Source organism: Bombina bombina, chromosome 6 (genome assembly GCF_027579735.1).
Source record: "Bombina bombina isolate aBomBom1 chromosome 6, aBomBom1.pri, whole genome shotgun sequence".
NCBI lineage: Eukaryota > Metazoa > Chordata > Amphibia > Anura > Bombinatoridae > Bombina > Bombina bombina.
The window spans coordinates 647,108,715-647,134,401 of NC_069504.1; the positions used below are offsets into that span (position 1 = coordinate 647,108,715).

Consider the following 25,687-nt stretch of genomic DNA (forward strand, 5'->3'; position numbering starts at 1 on the left):
TTTCCTTGTCTCATTGCTCAGGGCCAGCTCAAGATCCTTTAACAAATCAACTAAACCAGTTAAAATCAGTTAAAGGGACAGTCTACCATAGAATTGTTATCGTTTTAATTGAAAAGATTTTTATTGAATTTTTCTTCTTAATTACATAACAAAGTAAATGCAAATGTTACATCAACATAACTTGAAACATATTGAGGTATATCTCGGCAGGTCAGCATGTCATATAAACATCAATAAATTTTACCGTACATTTCAGGTCACATTGTAAACCAATACTCATTAAGCAATAAATACTCTCAGAAACTTAGGTTGTTAACTAACAACTCTGGCTTCAGAAAACATAATCCATGGTTCCCAGACAGAAACAAACTGTTCTTCAGTGTCAAGCATGTTAGCTGCATTATTACTCATTTGGTAGTAGTAACCAATTTTATTTAGAATAATCTGAAAGTTAGGGATCTCAACTTTCCAATACTGGGCTATTGTTAATCTTACTATAGTAAAGATGGTAAAAATAAACTTGTTTTGTGCCCTGTTAAACCCTGGAATAGGCTCATGCAGAAGGGCTTGAGAGGCCGACACTCTTAAAGTGCGCCCAAAAATGTGAATTGTTATTGTTTTAAAAGATAGATAATCCCTTTATTACTCATTCCCCAGTTTTGCATAACCAACACAGTTATATTAATGTACTTTTTACCTCTGTGATTACCTTGTATCTAAGAACCTTCTTCCAGCCCCCTGATCACATGACTGTGACTGTTTACTATCTATTGTCTTAAATTTAGCTTTGTATTGTGCTAGATCTTAAATACCTCCCCTGTGCCTGAACACAGTGTTATCTATATGGCCCACATGTACTTTCTGTCTCTTTGTGATGAAAAGAGATTTAAAAAGCCTGTGATAAGAGGCAGCCCTCAAGGGTTTAGACATTAGCATATGAGCCTACCTATGTTTAGTTTAAATTAAGATTACCAAGAGAAAAAAGCAAATTTGATGATAAAAGTAAATTGGAAAGTTGATTAAAATTAAAAGTCCTATCTGAATAATGAAAGTTTAATTTATACTAGACTGTCCCTTTAAAAACTATATACAAGACTCCCTTTTTTTATAACCCACCAACAATTATTAATGATTTGCTGTCTCTTTAGAAATAATTGTTTTAATTAAAGAAACTACTATTAGTAAATTTTTACTGGCATAAATAAAACATTGGCAAACGTGATTAATCACGTAAGATTTTTTGATCATGATTAATCATGTAAGATTTTTTGATCATGATTAATCACATAAGATTTTTTGATCATGATCAATCATATTGATTTTTCCCCAGCAGCTGCTGTAAAATCTTGTGTTTAAAAGCAAAACAAACCTTTTAAATAGACAAGTACATTTGGATTCTTCGTTAGGATTCCGAATGCAGAAGACGCTTGTGGCATTTGGCTCTTTTCGAAGCCGGATTTATTCTTGTGAAAGTTCAACACACTAAGATCTGTGCAAATCCAGATCCTAGTGTGCTGAACTTTTACAAGAATGTCTACTTCTAAGCAAAAGTAGCATATGAAGAAAGATGAATTAGTGTTTGGTTGGTTCTTTAAGGCCCCAAACTGATAGATTTTATTGGGTTTGTAGACTAACACAGGCGGTAAGCAATAACAAATGATATCACTCTTCTTGAAAGTAGATTCCATAGTCCTATTCATAATGAACTGAAATATAGTATACAGCTTTTTTTGCTGTTGTCTTTTGTTGGGAAAGATTGTATGGATTCACCTTTGACCTTTTTTACTGAACACTAAGAAAAGAATAACATATTTAGGCATTCTTAAAAGTGAGCTATTAAAGGGATAGTAAACCCCAAAATTTTATTTTATGATTCAGATAGAACATACAATTTTAAACAACTTTCCAATTTAATTCTATTATCAAATTTTCTTCATTCTCTTGTTATCCATTGCTGAAGGGACAGCATTGCACTACTGACAGGAAGCTGAAAATATCTATTTAGCCAATCACAAGAGACAAATGTGTGCAGGCACCAGCAGCAGCTCCCACTAGTGTAGGATATGTGCGTATACATTTTTTAACAAGGGATACTAAGAGAACGAAGCACATTTAAAAATAGAAGTGAATTTAAAAGTGTCTTAAAATGACATGCTCTATCTGAATCATGCAAGTTTAATTTTGACTTTCCTATCCCTTTAAGCTTTTATGTCCTGTCATATAAAATAATAAATGCTCACAATGCATCCTTGTTACTAATGACTTGTGATTGCTGTAAGGATAACATTGTTGATGCCTATAAAATGATGCTGGAATTTGTGACTCCCACAGGAGAAAGATCTTGGCTTCTGGACATATTTGGTTTGTTACATAGAACAGTTCTAGTTGAACGACCTTAGTGAACTTGCTGGAGTAAGCTCTAGTGGCCAGTCCAGGAGGTACATATTCTGCATGATAGACACCGCCTGCAACACAAAGGAATGATACTCTTGTGCTATGTGCATTCTCAACTTTAGAACAGTTCATGGTTATTGGAGCCCACTGGGAAAAGATCTTAGCTCATAAACCTTTTCAATGTTGTTACAATGCATCTTAGTTTAACATGAACAAAATATTAATAATTAAGAATACACTGGAAAAAAAAAAAAAAGCATTTAAGGTCTGGCCACTTTTCAGCTAAGGAATGCATTCCAGATTTTGGATTTTTTTTGGTTTTTTTTGGCTGCACAAAGTCCTTATTCTTAACCTGGAGTGCTCCCGAGCTCTTAACTACTGCACAAAGGCAGCTAGAAGCAACCCTCAGTGGGCTATGATCAGAATGTTGAGTGCTCCAGCCGCCTCGGCCATCACCTGATTGCTCTCACATTAGCTCCTTGATATCTTCCAGATGAAAGAAACCTTACCAAATAAGCAGCAGGAATACTTGTCATGAAAACACAGCATATAACAATGGCTATGGGTGTTAATCCCACTTGAACTAGTAGCAAGGACATCACATTTTTATAGGGATATTTTTAAGTTTCTGTATTAACTGCATGTATTGTATTGATCGTACAAAGGCTATTGTAGAAATTGATTAGAGCTGTGCTTCCTATTGCATGCACTCATTTTTGTAGCACAAACAGAATAATTATGGAATGCTAAGATAGAATTATTGATGTGCCTCCCAGTTTTATTGATTTGTTTTAAAGGGACATCACATTGAAAATGTAATCCCACATAAGTTGTTAAACCTGCATAGTAAAATAGCTTTGCAAATCACTTTAATTCTTATTTTGCCTGATTTTTCTGTAATTAAAATCTAAAAAAATTGTAGCCCCCCCCCTCCTGAAAGACTGACATATATTCAGTAGAATTCAGAATGCTTGATTAGTGCTGGATGTCATTTATATTTGTTCGTAACTGGCTAGAACAAATAGGATAAGAAGATAAGATAAACAGCACTTTACAAAGGGTGTGTCCCTAGCCTGCAACATTTAAAATTACAGTTTTAAATGCTTGTATAACATTTGTTTTGTATGTAGATATTTGGCATTGTGGTGATTAATTTCAAATGCTTAAATAAAAAATGACTTTAACGTCCCTTTAATTTAAACAATCTAAGCATAAACTTTTTTCTTGTCATTGACAGGGGAGATTGGTTACAGATTGCTTTATGTTATCCGCAAAGTGCAATATTCCAGGTCACAGCAGATATTTATGAGCGAAACACTGGAAGAGTTCACAGCGTACGGCACTATTCCTCAGCGCACTCCATATACCAGTCCCTTCATCAGTCAGAAGCCAGACTGTTCCACTTCAGTCGGGAGTCAGGGTAAGGGCTCTGTCTACTTTACCACTATATGAAATGTGGCAGCTGCTATACGTGACATATTGTCATGTCTATTTGCACTGACAGCAGTCATTAATTCTAACACATACTGAGTATTACTAATGTGAATATAAAACATCCCCCTTTCATTTGACACACTGAAACTAAAGTCGCGTTGTACACAGTTGTTTAATACTATGACATCACCATCTGCACGCAATACTTCGCTGGAACTTGTTATCCTCCAGAATCACCTTGCTGGAAGGAAATGTTATCAGGAATCAGTAAAGAGTTTCAGTTCTTTGTCACAGTAGTATTAGCTGTCCCACCTACATCAGTATGACAGAATGATGGGCACCAGCTTATCTGGGGGATGGATCATATTGCACATACTGCAGCTACTGAAATCAATTCTCACCTCCTGACAGACAGACACAGAAACACACAAGCACACTCACACAAACACACACACACACACATACATACATATATATATATTCACAAACACATCCACACATATACACACACACAGATATATACACACATACATATATATATATTTACACACACATGCACAAACACATCCACACATATACACACACACAGATATATACACACATACATATATATATATATATATATTCATTTTGGCATTAAACTACATCAAACAAATAAATAAATAAATAGTTACAAGTCTAGGGAGAAGGGATTCTTCTTCACAGCAATCTTATTTAGAAAAAGGTTTAGCAGAATCTGGAAAAAATCAAATTAGAGAAAAATATTAAAATCTATCTCACGATTCATACCTTTTGGATATAAACAATACAATTTATATATCCACATAGATTCTCTCTTTTTTAAGATCAACTCCCTGTCACCACCTCTCCTTGGGACAGGGACATGATCTATAATTTGAAATTAAAGTTGGGTTTTCTAAATCTTATTTAGAAAACCTTTTTCTAAATAAGATTGATGTGAAGAAGAATCCCTTCTCCCTAGACTTGTAACTATTTATTTATTTATTTGTTTGATGTAGTCTAATGCCAAAATGTGAATATGTAACACTGTTAGACTTTTTATTAAGATGTAATTTTATACCTGGACCACTAGGTGGCGTTTAGAACTATAGGTTAGGTATATGATTAAATTGTATTAGATTAGGTACACCTGTGGTGATAGGTATTTAAGTAAGGTGTGTGTTGTAAAAAGGTCATATGATTAAGGGCATTTGAGCCCGAAACGTCATGTTTGTTTTCCTCCTGGTACAATAAAAGGTTTGAAAATTGTTAACCCTTGGTGTGCTGCTGGAGTTATTCGTTGATAGAGGAGATCCAAGATGGAATCAAGGCTCTAAAGCTAGCCAATACCTTTATTTGTGATACCAATATGCAGGTTCTTAGGCTGGGAGCTAAGATTTCTGGTTTCACTGTTTTAGCTCGCAGAGCTCTGTGGTTGAAGTCTTGGTCTGCAGATGTCACATCTAAGTCCAAGCTTTTATCTTTGACTTATACGGGTGAAACCTTGTTTGGTCTGGGTTTGGCTGAAATAATTTCTGATATTACAGGTGGAAAGTGTTCTTTCCTACCTCAGGATAAGAAGAATAGGCCTAAGGGTCGCCAGAATTCTAATTTTCATTCCTTTTGTAACTTTAAGGAACAGAAGTCTTCCTCCTCCTCTTCCAAGTCGGAACACTCCAAGTCTTCTTGGAGGTCCAGTCAGCCTTGGAATAAGGAAAAGTAAGCCAAAAAGCCTTCCGCTGATTCTATATAAGCATGACGGGTCTGCCCCCGATCCTGTTTTGGATCAAGTGGGGGGCAGGCTCTTTTTCTTTTGGCAGGCTTGGATATGAGATGTTCCAGATCCTTGGGCAATAGATATTGTATCTCACGGTTGCAGAATAGGATTCAAATATTGTCCTCCCAGGGGCAGATTCCACCTATCAAGGTTATCTGTGGACCAGATAAAGAGATAGGCCTTCTTAAACTGCATAAAGGATCTATCCTCCCTAGGAGTGATTGTTCCAGTTCCTCTAGAGGTACAGGGTCTAGGATTCTATTCAAATCTATTTGTAGTTCCCAAAAAGGAGGGCACTTTCTGTCCCATTTTGGACCTAGTAATAATACAACACCAGCAGCACCCTCACCAGTCTATCTTTAATATTGCAAGACCTTCTATATGCTGAAAGGAGATAACTTTTAAAAACCTCATGTAATGGATGACAATCACTCAATAAATGCCAATGTTTCCTCACAATCCCTGAAATACGTTTACTTAACACATTGTACTCAGAAACAAAAGCCATTCTGTTTTGTTTTTGTTTTCTACCTTCATTTATTTTGGGTCTCAATACCTCTGTTCTGGGAATTTCATGGACTTTTTCAATAGTTTCCTAAATATTAGACTGGGGATAACCCCTTACAATAAATTTATTACCCATTTCACTTAATCTAATTTTAATCAAAGAGTCATCTTGTACAATATGTCTCACTCTCAATAATTGACTATAAGTAGGGGCCCTAAAGTGTCTCAATCAGTTTCTCAGAGTTCCGTCCTTCAAAATGGAGACCATCAGTTCCATTCTTCCTTTGGTACAAGAGGGTCAGTTCATGTCGACCATAGACCTGAAGGATGCGTATCTTCATGTTTCCATTCACAGGGATCATTACCAGTATCTGAGGTTTGCCTTTCTGGACAAACATTTCCAGTTTGTTGTTCTTCCTTTTGGCCTTGCTACAGCTCCTAGAATTTTCACAAAGGTTTTTGGGGGCTCTTCTGGAAGTGGTTAGGTCCCAGGGCATTACTGGGGCACCTTACTTGGACAACATCTTGGTTCAAGCGCCCTCTTTTCATCTAGCAAAATCTCATACAGAGATATTGTTGTCTATTCTATGTTCCCACAGGTGGAAAGTGAATCTGGGAAAGAGTTTCCTTGTACCAAATACAAGGGTGTGTTTCCTAGGAACAATTTTAGATTCCTTATCCATGAAGATTTTTCTGACGGATGTCAGAAAATCAAAACGTTATGCTTCTTGCCTTTCTCTCCAGTCTGCTATTCGTCCATCTGTGGCTCAATGCATGGAGGTGATTGGTCTGATGGTTGCCTCCATGGACATCATTCCTTTTGCTCAGTTTCATTGGAGACCTCTGCAACTGTGCATGCTCAGTCAGTGGAATCAGGATCATTTAGATCTCTCACAGAAGATAAATCTGGACTCCCCAACAAGAGTCTCTCATGGTGGATTTCTCAGAACCATCTGTCTCGAGGCACATGCTTTCTGAGACCTTCCTGGGTGATTGTGACTACGGATGCCAGTCTGTTGGGCTGGGGAGCAATTTGGGGTTCCTTAAAATTACAAGGCTTGTGGACTCCAGAGGAGTTGTCTCTTCCAATAAATATCTGGGAGTTGAGAGCAATCTTCATTGCTTTGATAGTTTGGCCTCAACTAGCTTTGGTCTAGTTTATCAGATTTCAGTTGGACAACATCACTTTTGTGGCTTATATCAACCACCAGGGGGGAACTCGGAGTTCCTTGGCGATGGAGGAGGTGACTCACATTCTCCAGTGGGCAGAGTCTCACAAATGCCATCTCTCTGCCATTTACATTCCAGGGGTGGACAACTGGGAGGCGGATTTTCTGAGCAGGCAAACTTTTCATCCCAGAGAATGTGCTCTCCATCCAGAGGTTTTCACAATGATAACTCTCAGGTGGGGGATTCTGGAATTGGATCTGATGACATCTCGTCAAAATGCCAAACTTCCAAGGTTACGGTTCAAGGTCAAGAGATCCTCAAGACGTTCTGGTAGATGCTCTGGCGGTTCCTTGGAATTTCAATCTAGCATACCTGTTTCCTCCATTTGCTCTACTTCCACGAGTAGTTTCTCGCATCAAGCAGGAGAGAGCTTCTTGCATGGCCTCGCAGTATCTGGTTCGCGGATCTGGTGACAATGTCATATCTTCCTCCTTGGTAGTTACCATTGAGGAAGGACCTTCTACTTCAGGGTCCATTCCATCATCCAAATCTGGTTTCTCTGAAGCTTACTGCTTAGAGATTGAACATCTAGTTTTGGCTAGAAGTAATTGGAATGAATCGTGTATTCTCTATCCCCGAAAAGAAAGAAATGTATTTTGTTTTTAACCAAACCAATCAGTGCTGGTTCTTGTATAACCATTATCATTCTTCACGGGAGTGAGCACAATCTTTTCTATATGGTACACACAAACTTGGACTGTCTAGCTGTTGCACAACATTTAAAAAACACTGAAATAAGGGCCTGCTGGTGCTTAAAGTCAGGCAAACTTGGAGGTTATAAAGTATATTAATATAACAATGCTGGTTATGAAAAGCTGGAGAATAGGTAGTTAAGGCATTATCTGTTCTTTTAAACAATGAAAATATCAAGTAGACTGTCCCTTTAAAGCAGGAAAATAATTTGATACAGGAATGTAAGATGTAGGTAAAGGATGATTTGTTTTTCGTCATTCCTTGTGTCTGAAGCTAACTCATTCCCATTGGCTCTCTTATCAGATACCTCTTCCTACATCTGCAAGCTCATACACCACGAATTGGGCACAGCTACTGTTCCCAGCATGGCTGTGAGCGAATCAAAATCACTGCTCACTACCACCCAGAGGAGTTCAAGGAATGCATGGCTAACCCGTTTCCTGAGATGGCTAGTAATATACAAACTCCATCACTCTATCTGTCTCAACGAACTGCACTGCCTTGTAGTCAGTGTGGAGCTCCGCAGGTAATAAACATAGAACCATTGTTTGATAACAGCAAGTTTCCCATTCAGGGCCAGATTACGAGTGGATCGCTAATATTACGTGTTGAAAGTAAAAAGTAAGCCGAACTTAGAATATCGCATGCACAATAACCTATTCCTCCATAGAAGTCAAGTGCGCTAAACCGACATGAAAATAGGAATATTTCACATTCCAATGTTCTTCACTTAGAAAAATATGTTCTATTTATACATAAATAAATATTTCTACATATATCTTATGGTATGTTGCTACAATATATATATCTATACCCACTGTATATATATTCATGATTATATATAGGTATAAATATATATATATATATATATATATATATATATATATATATATATATATATATACCAATCCAATTCCAGGTGCACTCCATAAGACTATATCAGCAACTGACGGGGTGCTGCGTAACACATACATGCACAGTTCAATTTACTTAATACTGAATAAAACCGCTGCACTCACCGGTCTGAATATCAAAGTTGTTTATTTCTTCTTTACATGAAAACATCATAACACAATTTGCCCCCAAACGTTTCGGTTTTTTTGGAGATATTGAATTGACCCATTGAGAAAGGTACCAGGCCGGTAATGAAACATTTGGGGGCAAATTGTGTTATGATGTTTTGATGTAAAGAAGAAATAAACGACTTTGATATTCAGACCGGTGAGTGGAGCGGTTTTATTCAGTATTGAGTAAATTGAACTGTGCATATATATATAGGAATATCTTTTTATTTAAAACACATTCTCCTTTGTGCAGAACATTGGAATGTGAAATGTTCAGAGTAAATGCACAGTATAACACTTTATTAAATATGAATATTGCATAAACATGCTTTTCCATGTTTTCATCTACTTAGCACACACACACACACACACACACACACACATATATATATATATATATATATATATATATATACTGCATGTCTATATATGTATACATATGTATTTATGTGTTTATGTGTATATATGTCTGTAAATATATATATATATATATATATATATATATATATATATATAAAATCAATAAACATACGGATGCATTCTCCAGGATTTTGAATAAACATCACCTTTTAATGTAATGTTTCAGGGTTTTACCCCCTTCGTCAGACATCTCAAAAAAAGAGGTGTCTGACAAAGGGGGTAAAACCCCAAAACATTACATTAAAAGGTGACGATTATTCAAAATCCTGGAGAGTGCATCCGTATGTTTATTGATGGTCTTACTATTTGAAAGCACACTGGGTTGATGTAGACAAGAATCGTGAGTGCTGGCCTGTTGGAGCATATACAGTTGTATGCAAAAGTTTAGGCACCCCTGACAATTTCCATGATTTTCATTTATAAATAATTGGGTGTTTGGATCAGAAATTTTATTTTGATCTATCAAATAACTGAAGGACACAGTAATATTTCAGTAGTGAAATGAGGTTTATTGGAATAACAGAACATGTGCAATATGCATCAACATGAAATTAGACAGGTGCATAAATTTGAGCACCCTTGTCATTTTGTTGATTTGAATACCTGTAACTACCTAGCACTGATGAACACACAATTGGTTTGGTGAGCCCATTAAGCCTTGGACTTCATAGACAGGTGCATCCAATCATGAGAAAAGGTATTTAAGGTGGCCAATTGCAAGTTGTTGTTCTCTTTGACTCTCTTCTGAAGAGTGGCAACATGGGGGCCTCAAAACAACTCTCAAATGACCTGAAAACAAAGATTGTTAAACATTATGGTTTAGGGGAAGGCTACAAAAAGCTATCACAGAGATTCAAGCTGCCAGTGTCCACTGTGAGGAACATAGTGAGGAAATTGAAGACCAGAGACACAGTTCTTGTTAAGGCCAGAAGTAAAATATTGGAGAGGCAAAGGCAAAGGATGGTGAGAACGGTCAAAAACAGGCCACAGACCACCTCCAAAGACCTACAACATCATATTGCTGCAGATGGTGTCACTGTGCATTGTTCAACAATTCAGTGTATGGGAGAGTGATGCAGAAGAAGCCTTTTCTGCACACACGCCACAAACCAAGTCGCTTGAGGTATACAAACGCACATTTGGACAAGCCAGCTTCATTTTGGAAGAAGGTGCTGTGGACTGATGAAACAAAGATTGAGTTATTTGGTCATAACAAGGGGCGTTATGCATGGCGGCAAAAGAACACAGCGGTCCAAGACAAACACTTGCTAGCCACAGTAAAATTTGGTGGATGTTCCATCATGCTGTGGGGCTGTGTGGCCAGTGCTGGTAATGGGAATCTTGTTAAAGTTGAGGGTCGCATGGATTCCACTCAATATCAGCAGATACTTGAGAATAATGTTGAGGAATCAGTCACAAAGTTGAAGTTACGCCGGAGCTGGATATTTCAACAAGAAAACGACCCAAAACACTGCTCAAAATCTTCTCTGGCATTTATGCAGATGAACAAGTACAATGTTCTGGAATGGCCATCACAGTCCCCAGACCTGAATATCATTGAAAATCTGTGGGGTGATTTGAAGTGGGCTGTCCATGCTCGGCAACCATCAAACCTAACTGGAGATGTTTTACAAGGAGGAATGGTCCAAAATACCTTCATCCAGAAACCAGACACTCATTACAGGCTGTAGGAAGTGTCTAGAGGCTGTTATTTCTGCTAAAAGAGGCTCTACTAAATATTAATGCAATATTTCTGTTGGGGTGCCCAAATTATGCAACTGTCTAATTTCGTTTTGATGCATATTGCACATTTTCTGTTAATCCAATAAACCTCATTTCACTACTGAATATTACTGTGTCCTTCAGTTATTTGATAGATCAAAATGAAATTGCTGATCCAAACACCCAATTATTTATAAATGAAAGTTATGGAAATTGTCAGGGGTGCCTAAACTTTTGCATACGACTGTATATATACAGTATATACATATATATATATATATATATATATATATATACATACATACATACATATACATCTTTAGACATGTATATGTATGTATCTCTATGTTAAAGCCCTTTGCAGCCAACACCTGAGATCTCATATATTTGAGCCCTTATAACTTTTGTGTGCAATAATTTTTTTAAATCATTTTTTTTAGATAGTGTTATTATGAGTGTAGCTGTACTTTGTAATTAATTTTTTATGTGTTTTGTGAGTGGAGTGTTAACCTGAGTGTTGGGTTAATTGCGCTCAAGCGATCTTTTTTCCTTTAACTTGTAATACAAGTGCAATTTAACCAACGCGCATACGCGAAAACCCAATATCGCTTGTGCACAAATGTTTGCACTCCACTTGTGATCTGGCCCTTAATAAGGCAGAAAACTATATCACCAACATATTTATCTAATATGTTTTCTTAAATAAACTAAAGGGACATGAAACACATTTTTTTTTATTTTATGATTCAGATAGAGCATGTGATTTTAAACAACTTTCCAATTGACCTCTATTATCTAATTTATTTTTTTCCCTTGATATCCTTTATTAAAAAAGGGTGCCTTTGTAGACTCAGGAGCTGCTGATTGGTGGCTGCACATTTAGGCTTCATCTAATTAGCTGGCTCACCCAGTGAATTCAGATAGCTCCCAGTATTGCTGCTTCTTCAACAAAGAATACCAAGAGAACTAAGCAAATTATATAAAAGAAGGAAAGTTGTTTAAAATTGTTTGTTATATCTGAATCGTAAAAGAAAAATGTTGGGTTTTGTCATGAGATGCAGGAGAGAGCATAGAAGGTACAACGCTATTTTATCGCAGAGCATAGAAATATACAGCTTGCACAACACTTCTAACTTAGTAACTGCGACATAGACAATAACGGCTATAAGCCACGCCCCATCCAGTGACGTCACCTCCCACTCTCATCACAGGTTTTATGTCCCTTAAAGAAACAGTAAACGCCTTGTAACTACAATACATTTCTGTTGTGCTGTTAAAGAGAAACATATCAGTCAAGTCTAAATGTTCTTAAAACAAATTAAAATCCTTTTTACTGCAATTTTTCTCATAGCCAATCTCCACCCACCATTTATCTTATTTTTAGGAGCCAATCTGGGCTTTAGTCAGCAGACTACCAGGCTAGTCAGGGTCATAACGTTAGTATAAAATGCATTTATTTGTAGTTGTTTTCAGTTAAAGCCATTTGAGGATAGATATCTAATATAGCTAAAGGGACAGTTTACCCAAAACAAATCTCCCCTTTAAATTATTCCCAATGATCCTTTTAACCTGCTAGAGTGTATTAAATTGGTTACAAGTAGCTCCTTTATTCCTATTTCAGCATTTGAAATAGCTGATTTATCCTGTGGTATCGCCACCTACACTGAACAAATTAATACTGGAGTATAGGCTATTGAATAGCCTAAGTATACACAGCCAGCAGAAGAGATTACACTCTCAGTGGGATGCAGGATAGTTAAGTAATAAAATGATCATTTTCCATTGTTCTCTCTATGTATTGAGCTTTGGTGTTCCAGCCAAATAAAAGATAAGGAAGCAAGTCTGTTTGCACAAACTTAGAACATAATGAGATCTGATATCACCTTTAAGTTCAACCCATTGTAATAGGCTGTGGTTTCAAAGCACAAAATCAGCTACTTCATATACACAAATAAGCATGAAAATGGAATTTCTCAAATATTGTATACTCTGCAGTTGATATAACAAGTCATTTAAAATACATTAATGGAGAAACAAATTTACAGTGTACTGCCCCTTTAACGATGATAAGTCAGCAGAGTGCATTTAAAGTTTGGAGTATTAAAATTTGCTTAATTTTCAGAGCCAAATTACATGAAAAGGGTGCAAAATCCATTATTAAAATATTTTGCAGAGTTGTTTCATTATACATAATCATTATACATTACTAAATATTTTATATACAAATCTCAAGGTGTTTACTGTCCCTTTAAGGAACTAGATTTCATCCTGTGTGCAGGAGTGGGACAATTTTTGCATCTCTAGATCAATTTGTTTTAATATAATTAAAAAAATGCAATATTTGAAGCAAGTTAAGTTATAATGAGTCCACTGAATACTACAGGCATTTCTTTATCAACCTTGGCACAAAGTTTTAATCAGAGAGTGGATACAAAACAAAATTGTTGACAAACAAAAAAGTAGAAAGAAAATTATGTTTTTTTTGAACATTGTTACCTAACAGAGACTTTGTGAGTTATTGTATTTCATAACCTTTAAATAATCTACCATCAAAAAGAAAAAAAACAAACGATTAAATCTGTTTTTAATAAACTAGAAAAATTATTATCTTCTGTGAATGTCATTCAGCAAAAATCCTTTGTTGGAAAGTAATAATAGTTACTCTTTGGAATATTTTAGAGGAAATATAATATATTTGTCTTATGTCTTTGCTTGTAATTTACAGTCAAATCAAACAGAGCCAACTAGGAGCTTACAGACTAAAACAGTGCACAGACAGAAAATAAAATAAGTACATCAGACTAAAACAGTGCACAGACAGAAAATAAAATAAGTACATTTTTTTTTTCTAAAGTAAAACTATATTGAGGTAAAATTTGAGAATTACACATGAGCGAGTAACAATAAACCTACATTATTCAAAAAGGTGTACCAAAAAATCAAGACAATAGACAATGTATACCAACAAAGAAACTCGCTGCAAAACGTCCATTTCTCAATAAATTTAGGTTTATCAAGTCCAAAACTCACTTCAGTCATGCAGGTATGTCAGAAGAAAACAAATATTTTAATATACTCTGATATGTTCGGCCCTGAACTACAGGGAAAAACCTCCAAGATTTCAATTTTTTATGATGGAAGATCCTAGCATAATGTCATTTGCAGGTGGCAATAACCAGCAACCCTACAATCAAATACACCAGAATACAAGTGCAATCTCTACGAAGGGCTGATGCTTTAAATGGATTGCAATCTGCCTTCATCAAGGTAATAACATACTCAAAACGCCTAATAAAGTTATCTAAGGAAACAGCATGTACAAGACACACTTTTATATTTATTTAAAAGACATTAAACACTTTGCTTTTGTATAAAATTGTATTTGTACCACACTCCCTAGAAAAAGGCCAAACATCAATTAAACACTTTGCTTTTGTATAAAATTGTATTTGTACCACACTCCCTAGAAAAAGGCCAAACATCAAATTCTGTAACCTGTAAATGCTGCAATTCAAATAGCTGGTTTAGTCAGTTTGCAGCATTTTGAAAGCCTAGATTACAGATTTTGCTTTCTGGCCTTTCTAGGGAGTGTGGGAGAAATTATAATTTTTACACACAATAAAAAAACAAGAGGTGTTTAATGTCCTTTGAATTCTTTTCTGCTGAGTGTAACAGGACAATACACATAGACATGGTATATCATCAAACTCTTGTTTTCTGCTTACTCTTATAGGTTGATGATGAAATTTTCCTGTTCAAAGGAAGAGGCCTGTTCTTCCTGGTGATGGATGTCTGCTCTGGGGCAGTTGTAGGCAAGAGGCACTTTGAAATGATTAGTGATAAAAGGGTAACAAAGGCAATAACCAGTTACATTCAAGCTTCTTTGAAACAAAGGTATGTAAGGAAGACCTAAAACAACAAATAAAGGGTTAAATGGTACCACACTAAACTATAAATGTATTGACTGTTACCTATCTATTCATCAGTTGTTAATAGGCAGTTTTAACTTGACTTAAAGGGACACTAAAGTCAACATTTTTTTCCAGATTTAAACAAGTTTACAATTTACTTATATTATCAGATTTTTCACAGTATTTGCACAATCTTTTTTTATATATGCACACTTTCTGAGGCAGCCAGCTCCTACTGAGCACGTGCAAGGGTTCACAATGTATATGAGTCTGTGATTTCATGTCACACGGTACAGCGGGTCGGCAATTGAGGATATGTCAAACTTAACACACAAAAAAAAATTCTGCTCATTTTAAGTATAGTATATAGAAATATAATATTTTGTTGATTATGCAATTCTAATGTTTTTAATGGTACTATAAAGTGACACTAAACAATTATATTTTTGCATCAGCATATGCATGACTTTTATTTTACTAAGTAGCAGGTGACAGAGTAGCACTCTTTGGGCAGATGCATAAGCAAGCCTGTATACCTAAGTAGCAGGTTATGAAGCAGGTTTCTTAACCTCTCCATCAGCTCTGAGCTGATGGCTTAAAATCACCTTGCCCTAATCTGACCAGGGTGATTGACAGACCCTGCTGTTACGCAATTGGTTGCACAAGAGCAAAGGGTGTTGTGCACCAGTAACCATCCGTAAAGTGATAAATGCAAACAGCACAATACCGCCCCTTGTTGATAAATAAAGCCCTTTATTTCAGTGGAGTGCATAGACAAGTGCACAAATACAGAACCCTGGGGTGATGATAAACATTATATTGTAGTACAATTAAACCAGCCCGCTAAGGAGAGATAACTGCAAAAAGCACTTCTTCACAAAAGATCTGTATTTTCAGCACTTTTTTGTTGGACATAAAACAAATGATAGGAGGAATACCAATAAATATGTTATTTAAATGTCCTAAAATCTACTGTATAACAGTTTTAACATGAATTCCTCATGTTTCAAAGTGTAAGTATAACTGTGCTCCAAAAAACAGCTGAACCCAATACAAAGCTAAATGACCATTGACCATATTCTCCCCTCTTGGCTTATTCATTATTCTCCTGGCACTGCCACTTAGTTAAATATCCCAGAATGCCTTATACTATTGCTTTCTAATTGTCAAAGCATCTTTGTAGACATTACGTGTTCCTTTATTCTGTCTTGATCACAAGAATGATGATGAGATTCTTTTTCACAGACGTCATATGTATAGAGCACAGGCACCTGGAAGGGCTACTGAAATCAGGAAGCTTATCTTTTTGTGGCCAACTCTTTTCCTAGAATAGGTCCCAGAGCTTGTTTGACTCGCAGTAAGGTAATCCTGATGAAGGTGCACTCTTCTAAAGATGTAGTGTCCTCAAGGTCTTTGTATAATGAAGCTTAATTTGTGCAAATGAAGCTTAATTTGTGCAGATTTGTATGGCTTCCACTTCTCTTTTGCACATTGTTACTATGTTTTTGTTTTTTTTTTATTCCGTTAGCTTATGGATGGAAGACCATACAGAATATTTCTTTCATGTAATTGGCAAGAGTCCATGAGCTAGTGACGTATGGAATATACATTCCTACCAGGAGGGGGCAAAGTTTCCCAAACCTCAAATGCCTATAAATACACCCCTCACCACACCCACAACTCAGTTTTACAAACTTTGCCTCCTATGGAGGTGGTATGGAGGTGGTGAAGTAAGTTTGTGCTTGTTTTTTAAGATTTCTTCTGCAATAAGCGCTTCTATGCATTCTAAAGCCCAATTCCTCTCAGAGTACAGTGTTTGTCAGAGGGATGTGAAGAGAGTATCGCCTATTGATTTTGTGGTTTCTCTCACGGGAAATCGTTTCAAGGGTTCTCTGTTATTGGTCGTAGGGATTCATCTCCTACCTCCCTTTTCAGATCGACGATATACTCTTATATACCATTACCTCTGCTGATAGTTTTCAGTACTGGTTTGGCTATCTGCTATATGTGGATGGGTTTCTTTCGGTAAGTATGTATCATTGTTTAAGACACTCTCAGCTATGGTTTGGCGCTCTATGTATTGATATAAAGTTTTAAATAGATGTATTTTACTTATATTTGCCATGAGTCAGGTTTATGTATATTTCCCTTTGCAGTCTAAACAGTTTCAGTATAGGAATCATGTTGGGAAGTTTATTTAAACTTTTTCCTTAGGCAAATCTAGGCTCCCGAGGACACAAAAAGCTGTTTATTATTGCGTCATTCTTGGTGCAAAGTTTTTTTGGCATGAAGTTGCTCCGTTAATGGCGCAAATTTCGTAATTTCCTGCGTCTTTGTTGACGCTAGTTGTTTTGCCGCAAAATCACGTTTGTTATCGGAATTCAAGGGACGCCATCTTGGATGACATTCCTTAAAGGGAACCTTCAGTGTATGGCTGGGACCGTATAAAGAGAATGCTCCGCGCCGGATGTCTTGAAGATGGAGCCGCCTGCCCGCCTGGAGGATGACTTCTTGCCGCTTGGATGATGACTTCTCCCGGCTTCGTTGAGGACTTCTTGCCACTTGGATGAAGACTTCTCCTGGCTGGATGAGGATGGATGTCCGGTCCTCAAAAACTGTAAGTGGATCTTAGGGGGTTAGTGTTAGGTTTTATTAAGGGTTTATTGAGTGGGTTTTATTTTTAGCTTAGGGTTTCGGCAATGTAAAAGAGCTAAATGAGCTAAATGCCCCTTTAAGGGCAATGCCCATACAAATGCCCCTTTCAGGGCAATGGGGAGCTTAGGTTTATTTAGATTGGATTTTATTTGGGGGGTTGGTTGTGTGGGTGGTGGGTTTTACTGTTGGGGGGTTGTTTGTATTATTTTTTTTTTACAGGTAAAAGAGCTGATTTCTTTGGGGCAATGCCCCGCAAAAGGCCCCTTTAAGGGCTATTGGCAGTTTAGTGTAGGCTAAGGTTTTTTTTATTGGGGGTGGGGCTTTTATTTTGATAGGACTATTAGATTAGGAGTAATTCATTTTTATTTTTGATAATTTATTTTTTTATTTTGTGTAATTTAGTGTTTATTATTTTTTGTAATATAGATAAATGTATTTTTTTAATTTATTTAATTTTATTGTAATGTTAGGTGTTAGTGTGAGGCAGGTTAGGTTTTATTTTACAGGTAAATTTGTATTTATTTTAACTAGGTAGCTAGTAAATAGTTAATAACTATTTACTAACTAGTCTACCTAGTTAAAATAAATACAAACTTACCTGTGAAATAAAAATAAAACCTAAGATAGATAAAATGTAACTATTAGTTATATTGTAGCTAGCTTAGGGTTTATTTTACAGGTAAGTAAGTATTTAGTTTTAAATAGGAATTATTTAGTTATTAAAGGGACATTAAACACTTTGAGATGGTAATATAAAATGATACATTGTATATATAAAACAACTCTGCAATATACTTTCATTATTTATATTGTCCTCTTTGCCTTTAATTCCATTCTGAAATTGTGAGCTTTTCAGTTCCTGTTAGAAATGGAAGTGCAGAACACTGTTGTATTCCACACAGCCATTGGCTGCACACTCTAGTGACCTATGTATAACTGTCCCTAATTGGCCACAGCAGAGAAGGTAACACAAGTTACAACATGGCAGCTCCCAGTGTTTTATAGACACTAAAACTTTACACTTATTTTGTCACTTTTTAAACAACTAATGAAACTTTAAAAAAAATACATCTAGATGTTATTCTCAGTCTAATCTTTTCTTTGAATGCATCATTCTATCTAGCATGTATTTAGTGTTTAATGTCCCTTTAATAGTAGGTTTTATTTAGATTTATTTTAATTATATTTAACTAAGGGGTGTTAGGGTTACGTTAGGGTTAGATTTAGGGTTAGATTTAGGGGTTAATATATTTATTTAGTGTTAGTGATGTGGGAGGCCAGAGGTTTAGGGGGCGGCAGATTAGGGGTTAATAAGTGTAATGTAGGTGGCGGTGATGTTAGGGGCAGCAGATTAGGGGTTAATATGTGTAATATAGGTGGCGGCGATGTTAGGGGCAGCAGATTAGGGGTTAATATCTGTAATATAGGTGGCGGCGATGTTAGGGACAGCAGATTAGGGGTTAATAACATTATGTAGGTGGCAGTGATGTTAGGGGCAGCAGATTAGGGGTGTTTAGACTCGGGGTTTATGTTCGGGTGTTAGGTTTAAACATAAATTTTCTTTCCCCATAGACTTTAATGGGACTGCGTTACGGAGCTTTACACTCCTGTATTGCAGGTGTTAGGCTTTTTTTTTAGCCGGCTCTCCCCATTGATGTCTATGGGGAAATAGTGCACGAGCATGTCAAAGCAGCTCAAAACAGCGCTAGTATTTGTGTGCGGTATGGAGCAGCCATATCGTGCACACAAACTCCAGGTTGTTGCAAACCTGTAATAGCAGCCCTATTAAAGGTGAGCGGTGACAATAACTTGCAAGTTATGGCGAGCCAGCCATAACGCAAAACTCGTAATCTGGCCGAATGTTATTTTAAAATCTGGATTTTAATTTTGCTCCTGAGGTTTTTTCCTATTCAAGATACTATCTGTATTATGTTCTAAAGACTGGTTTATCCGGATTCCTTTTTGGGACTGTACTACTATTTCTATGGAAACTGGTACTTATTTTTAGGATTCTTTTGAGCTTGAATATAACCTTAGTAGAGCATATTCATGTACTGTTTATATTTGTAGCTCAGCTTTATCTGTAGCTGACATTACTGTTCTCTCAACCTTTTGTTGAACAGTTAGCATAAGCAGTTTTAGATTCTCAAGTATTTAACTCTGTTTATTTACTTCTGATGTATTTATTTTATTATGTTTACTATATCTATTATTATGATATTAAATATTTTTTATTGTCTCTAGCTTTTTAGAATAATAATTTGTTTGATTTCTATTATCTCCACTATTTCTGGAGGTTTAGAGTTTTTTCTGACCTACTTTTAGTCCTGTGATGTAGATTAGTTGGCGAATGTCCTGACTACAAATGTTTGTTCGAGATCCAAGGGTCATAGATTCATATCCCGGCAGGGTTAATACAGCCCTTCGGCCTTTTGAGGTCAATTTATTATGTACCATTTATTTGGGTAATAATAACAACTGTTTTATCAGCTGCTAATTTGGATAACTCCGAGTGTATCCTTCTGGGAAAAAAACGCTATATAATTACTAGATGTTAGTCTGCATGAAGGTGCGGTTCTCAAACCAGTCCTTCTGGTGGGGGTCAGATTAGATAGTTTTTGGATAAACTCAGTCCAAAATCTATATTATTCTTAAGGTTTGAATAGATTTTTAGAATGAGACCTTCTATGGGAAGAATCTGTCTTTCTCAGTACACTCTGTAAAAATTTTTCAGGAGTGATTATACCAGTCTCAAACCAGTCCTTCTGGTGGGGGTCAGATTAGTTTTTGGATAAACTCAGTCCAAAATCTATATTATTCTTAGGGTTTGAATAGATTTTTAGAATGAGACCTTCTATGGGAAGAATCTGTCTTTCTCAGTACACTCTGTAAAAAAATTTCCGGAGTGATTATACCAGTTCTTTAGGAGGAACAGAGATTGGGTTTCTATTAAATTCTATTCTTTGTCCCAAAGAAGAAATGTTTATTCAGTCCAATCTTGGATCTGAAGACTTTATATTGTTTTGTTAGAGTCTCAACTTTCAAGTTGGCGATTATAAGGACTATTATGCCTTTTTGTTCAGCAAGGTCATTTCATGTCCACTTCATTTTACAGGATGTTTATCCTCATATTTTATTTCATTCAGACCACTTGTGGATTCTGAGATTCTCTTTTTTAGATAAGCTTTACCAATTTGTCACTTTCCATTTCATCTAGCGACAGCTTTATGAATCTTTTCAAAGGTTCTGGGTGCCTATCTTTCTGCAATAAGACAGTAGGGTATTGTGATGTTTCCTTATTTGGATGGTTTCTTGGTATTAGCTTAAAGGGACACTGAACCCAAAATTTTTCTTTCGTAATTCAGATAGAAAGTTGTTTAAAATTGCATGCTCTAATTTACTCCTATTATCACTTTTTCTTCATTCTCTTGCTATCTTTATTTGAAAAAAGGGCATCTAAGCTTTTTTTGGGGTTCAGAACTCTGGACAGCACTTTTTTATTGGTGGATGAATTTATCCACCAATCAGCAAGGACAACCCCGGTTGTTCACCAAAAATGGGCCGGCATCTAAACTTACATTCTTGCATTTCAAATAAAGATACCAAGAGAATGAAGAAAATTTGATAATAGGAGTAAATTAGAAAGTTGCTTAGAATTTCATGCTCTATCTGAATCACGAAAGAAAAAATTTGTGTTCAGTGTCCCTTTAATCTTTTCTTTCATTGGAATCTCTCATGAATCAACTAGTTTTGTTTCTTCAAGACATGGTTAGAGCATTTAATTTACCTAAGAGTTTTGTGATTCCTCAGTCACCTCTTTTTTGGTTTCTAGATAGATTCTGTGTTCATGTCTTTGTCTTTATCGGACAAAGTCAATTGTAATTTGTGTTAGCCTGTCTAACTTACAGTCTAGAACATTCCTTTCAGTGGCTATGTGCATGGAAGTTTTAGGTCTCATAACTGCAGCATCGGGCGGGGTTCCCTTTGCTCATTTTTCATCTGAGACCTCTTTTGCTTTGCATACTGAATCAATGGTGCAGGGATTGTTTTCAGATATCACAGTTGATATTATTAAATCCTAACACTCAACTCTTTCTGTTTTGGTGATTAGACTATCATCATTTTATTCAGGGGGCCTCCTTTTGTTCATCCTTCCTGGACTGTATTCTTAATGGATGCAAGTTTTACAGGTTGGGGAGCTGTCTGAGGGTCTCTGACAATACATGGGGTATGGAAACTTCAAGAGGTGAGGTTTCCAATCAATATCTTAGAACTCCATGCTATTTTCAGAGCTCTTTCAGGCTTGGCCTCTTTTATGAGAGAACTTTTCATTTTACTTTCAGACAGACAATATCACAACTGTGGCATATGTCAATCATCAAATAGGGACTCGCAGTTCCTTAGCAATTAAGAAGTATCTTGAATACGTTTTTTGATGGAATTCATCTCCTGTCTAATTTCTACGATTTTTATCTCAAGTTTAGACATTTGGGAGGTGGATTATCTCAGCTGTCAGTCTTTACATCTGGGAGAGTGATATCTCTATACAGATGTGTTTTCTCAATTTCCCAGGTACCTTTTCAGGTCCATGGATCCTCAGGCAGAAATGGTGGATGCATTAGCAGTGTCTTGGTTTTGCAATCTGGCTACATCTTTCCGCCTCTGTTTTTTTTCTTCCAAGGGTGATTTCCAAGATCATATTGGAACAGTCTCATGTGTTTCTGATAGCATCAGCCCTCTTGTTTTAGGGGCTATTTTTCCATCGGGATCTCAAATTACTAATTTGATGGTATGTAAATTGATTAGTGTTTAGTCATAGAGGTTTCTCTGACTCAGTTTTTATTACTATGTTGCAGGCTTATAAGTCTGTTTCAAGGAACATGTATTATCAGGTTTGGAAAACCTATATTTTATGGTGTTCTTCTCATAAATTCTTTTGGCATTCTTTTAGAATTCCTAGGATTTTACAGTTTTTTCAGGATGGTTTGGATAAGTTTGTCTGCAAATTTTTTGAAGGGACAAATCTCTGTTCTTTCTGTTTTATTTACTAGAAAGATTGTCTAAACTTCCTGAAATTCACTGTTTTGTTCAGGCTTTGGTTGGTATCAAGCCTGTTCATTTATTAATTTCTCCTTTTTGGAGTCTTATTTAGATTTTGCAGGCTGTTTTCTTTTGAGCCTATATTTTCTTTGAAGATTATCTACTTTCTTGGAAAGTGTTGTTTCTTTGGACTATCTCTTCTGCTACAAGAGTTTCTGATTGATCAGCTCTCTCTTGTGTGTCTCCTTATCTGATTTTTTTCATCTAGATAAGTTGTTTTGTGGACTTCTTTTTTTCCTAAGGTTGTGAATTTGAACAACAATAGTAGAGAAATTGTTGTTCCTTCATTGTGTCATAATCCTAAAGAATTCTTTGAGAGTTCTTTACATTCTTTGGATGTGGTAAGAGTTTTATAATTCTATATCAAGGTTAATAGGATTTCAGAAGACTTCTAGTATATTTGTTGTTTTTCTGGTTCCAGAGAAGGTTGGAAAGCCTCTGCCATTTCTTTGGCATCCTCGTTAAAGCTTTTGTTTCTCAAGGTTTATTTGGAGGCAGGGCAGGCTCCGCCTCAGAGATTTACAGCTCATTCTACTAAGTTCAGTCGCCATTTCTTGGGCTTTTTCAGAATGAAGCTTCAGTTGGTCAAATTTGCAAATCAGTAATTTGGTCTTCTTTGCATACTTTTAATGTTTTTACCATTCTGATGTATTTTGCTTCTTCTGAAGCAGCCTTTGGTAGAAAAGTTCTTCAGGCAGCTATCTCAGTTTGATTCTACTGCTTTTGATTTAAGTTTTTTTTTTTAAAGAAAAACTTAATTATTGTGTGGATTTAATTTCTCAGTGGAAATAGCTGTTGTTATTTTATCCCTCCCTCTCTAGTAACTCTTCTGTGGACTTCCACATCTTGGGTTTTTCTATCCCATACGTCACTAGCTCATGCACTCTTGCCAATTACATGAAAGAAAACATAGTTTATGTAAGAACTTACCTGATAAATTAATTTCTTTGATATTGGCAAGAGTCCATGAGGCCCACCCTTTTTATGGTGGTTATGTTTTTTTTGTATAAAAGCTCAATTACATTTCCAGTTCATCTTTTTGTATGCTTTTATACTCATTTTTGTTATCACCTCACTACTTGGCTATTCATTAAACTGAGTTGTGGGTGTGGTGGGAGGTGTATTTATAAGCATTTGAGGTTTGGGAAACTTTGCCCCCTCCTGGTAGGAATATATATCCCATACGTCACTAGCTTATGGACTCTTGCCAATATGAAATAAATTAATTTATCAGGTAAGTTCTTACATAAATTATGTTTTTTTTCCTAAGACCTAGAGGTCTGTTTCCCCCTCCTTTTCCACATGAGGAGTTTAGTTTAGACTCCAATAAATTATGCCACCTCAGGAATATGGGAAATAAAAGATTTATACTTACTACTATTCAGATTTGATATATTCAAATTAGTGATAACGACAGCCAATGTACTGTTACTAATTCATATTTCCTGGGTTGGACCTCCCAGCACAGAGTCTGGTTGTCAGACTTCTTCATTTTCTTCAGTTTACACTTAAATAAGTCTTGGCTATATTTGAATAGAAGCTGACTGGAAGTGCAGGGTACATACAGAATTAGAGGTTATCTGAATACTTTACTCCAAGAAGGCATGAGGTGATGTCTGAACAGTGAAAACTATGTCACCACTCCAAGGGTGAAGAAATGAATTCCTTGTTAAGTTTAACACTTTTATTTTGTGACTTGTGTTTTTTAGTGATTACTAAATGTTTGCTCAATAATACATCTATTTAATGTATAAACCCCTGTGCACATGCAAGGCCTGAATTGCCTACCAGGACAATATGAGATTTCTTGGGCCACAGAGTGACAGGCTGTTTTGAGTGTCTTCTCCAGGTCACACTATATTTTCACACAGTGAAAGGAAGTTGTAGATAAAAGTAGGCTATAAGGTGCCTATATAACAACAATGTGACATTTTTTTTATTATAAACTAATATAATTTAATCCTGAAATAAAAATATTAGGGGGAGTATCCTGGTAATCCTCCTGAGAAAAATGAGGCATGTACTTAATGCAAAATAGTGTTGGTCTTCAAATTTTTCCAGGACTACTTTTTATACCCAGTCCCGTCCTGTGTATGTGCGCTGGTTAAAAGCCAAGGAAACTGAAAGTGAGAACAAGTTAAACTACCTCTTCTTTACCCTTCCCTTTCTGTGGTAACAAAGTTTATAACCACCACACTGAATACTCATCAGAAAAGAAGGAATTAAGAGGGATTCTAAGAATATCGGTGGAACAATGTATAGTTGGATGAAGAAAGAGGAAGGAGGAGGACTGAGAGACATAGATGGATAATGGGTAAAATAGATTGAGACAGAAACAAGTACTATTGATAAACAAAGAAAAAAAAAGGCAAAAATGTGTTCCTTAAAGGGACAGTAAGCACCTTGTAATTTGTGATAGAACAACATATCAGCCAAGTGTTAAGGTTTTTTTTTAAACAAATAGTAATTAGGTTTACTGAGCTAGAAAATTTCAGATTTTATAGATTCTTACTAATGTTTATCTGTGTTTCGCCATGTTAGACAAGAGCCATTTTTGTTCACAAAGCACAGTAACTTTTCTATTTCATTTTCTAGGTCTGCAGTTCTTATCTGCTCTCGAGATATCACAGAGACTCCTCCAAGTTCTGAAATGTTGATTTTCACAAAAATCGGACTAGCTAAACCCCTTACACTAGTTGGAAAAGGTGATTTCTATTTACATATAGCCATTCCTTTATACCCACTCATATAACAACATATAGATCATTACTCAATGTTTT

At 36.1% G+C, this 25,687-nt stretch overlaps 2 protein-coding genes across 2 annotated transcripts in view; both read left to right on the forward strand.

The window, feature by feature from the left end:
- The window catches only part of LOC128663372 (cell surface hyaluronidase-like), a 124,834-nt gene that overhangs the window by 98,135 nt on the left and 1,012 nt on the right, over positions 1 to 25,687 (forward strand). The window contains exons 20-24 of the mRNA XM_053717675.1: positions 3,632 to 3,814; positions 8,339 to 8,561; positions 14,407 to 14,508; positions 14,975 to 15,135; positions 25,503 to 25,612. Of these exons, the coding sequence (XP_053573650.1) occupies positions 3,632 to 3,814; positions 8,339 to 8,561; positions 14,407 to 14,508; positions 14,975 to 15,135; positions 25,503 to 25,612 (779 nt within the window). The remainder of the gene's footprint in view (positions 1 to 3,631; positions 3,815 to 8,338; positions 8,562 to 14,406; positions 14,509 to 14,974; positions 15,136 to 25,502; positions 25,613 to 25,687) is intronic.
- The window catches only part of CEMIP (cell migration inducing hyaluronidase 1), a 188,410-nt gene that overhangs the window by 52,017 nt on the left and 110,706 nt on the right, over positions 1 to 25,687 (forward strand). The gene's annotated exons all lie outside the window — the stretch shown is intronic.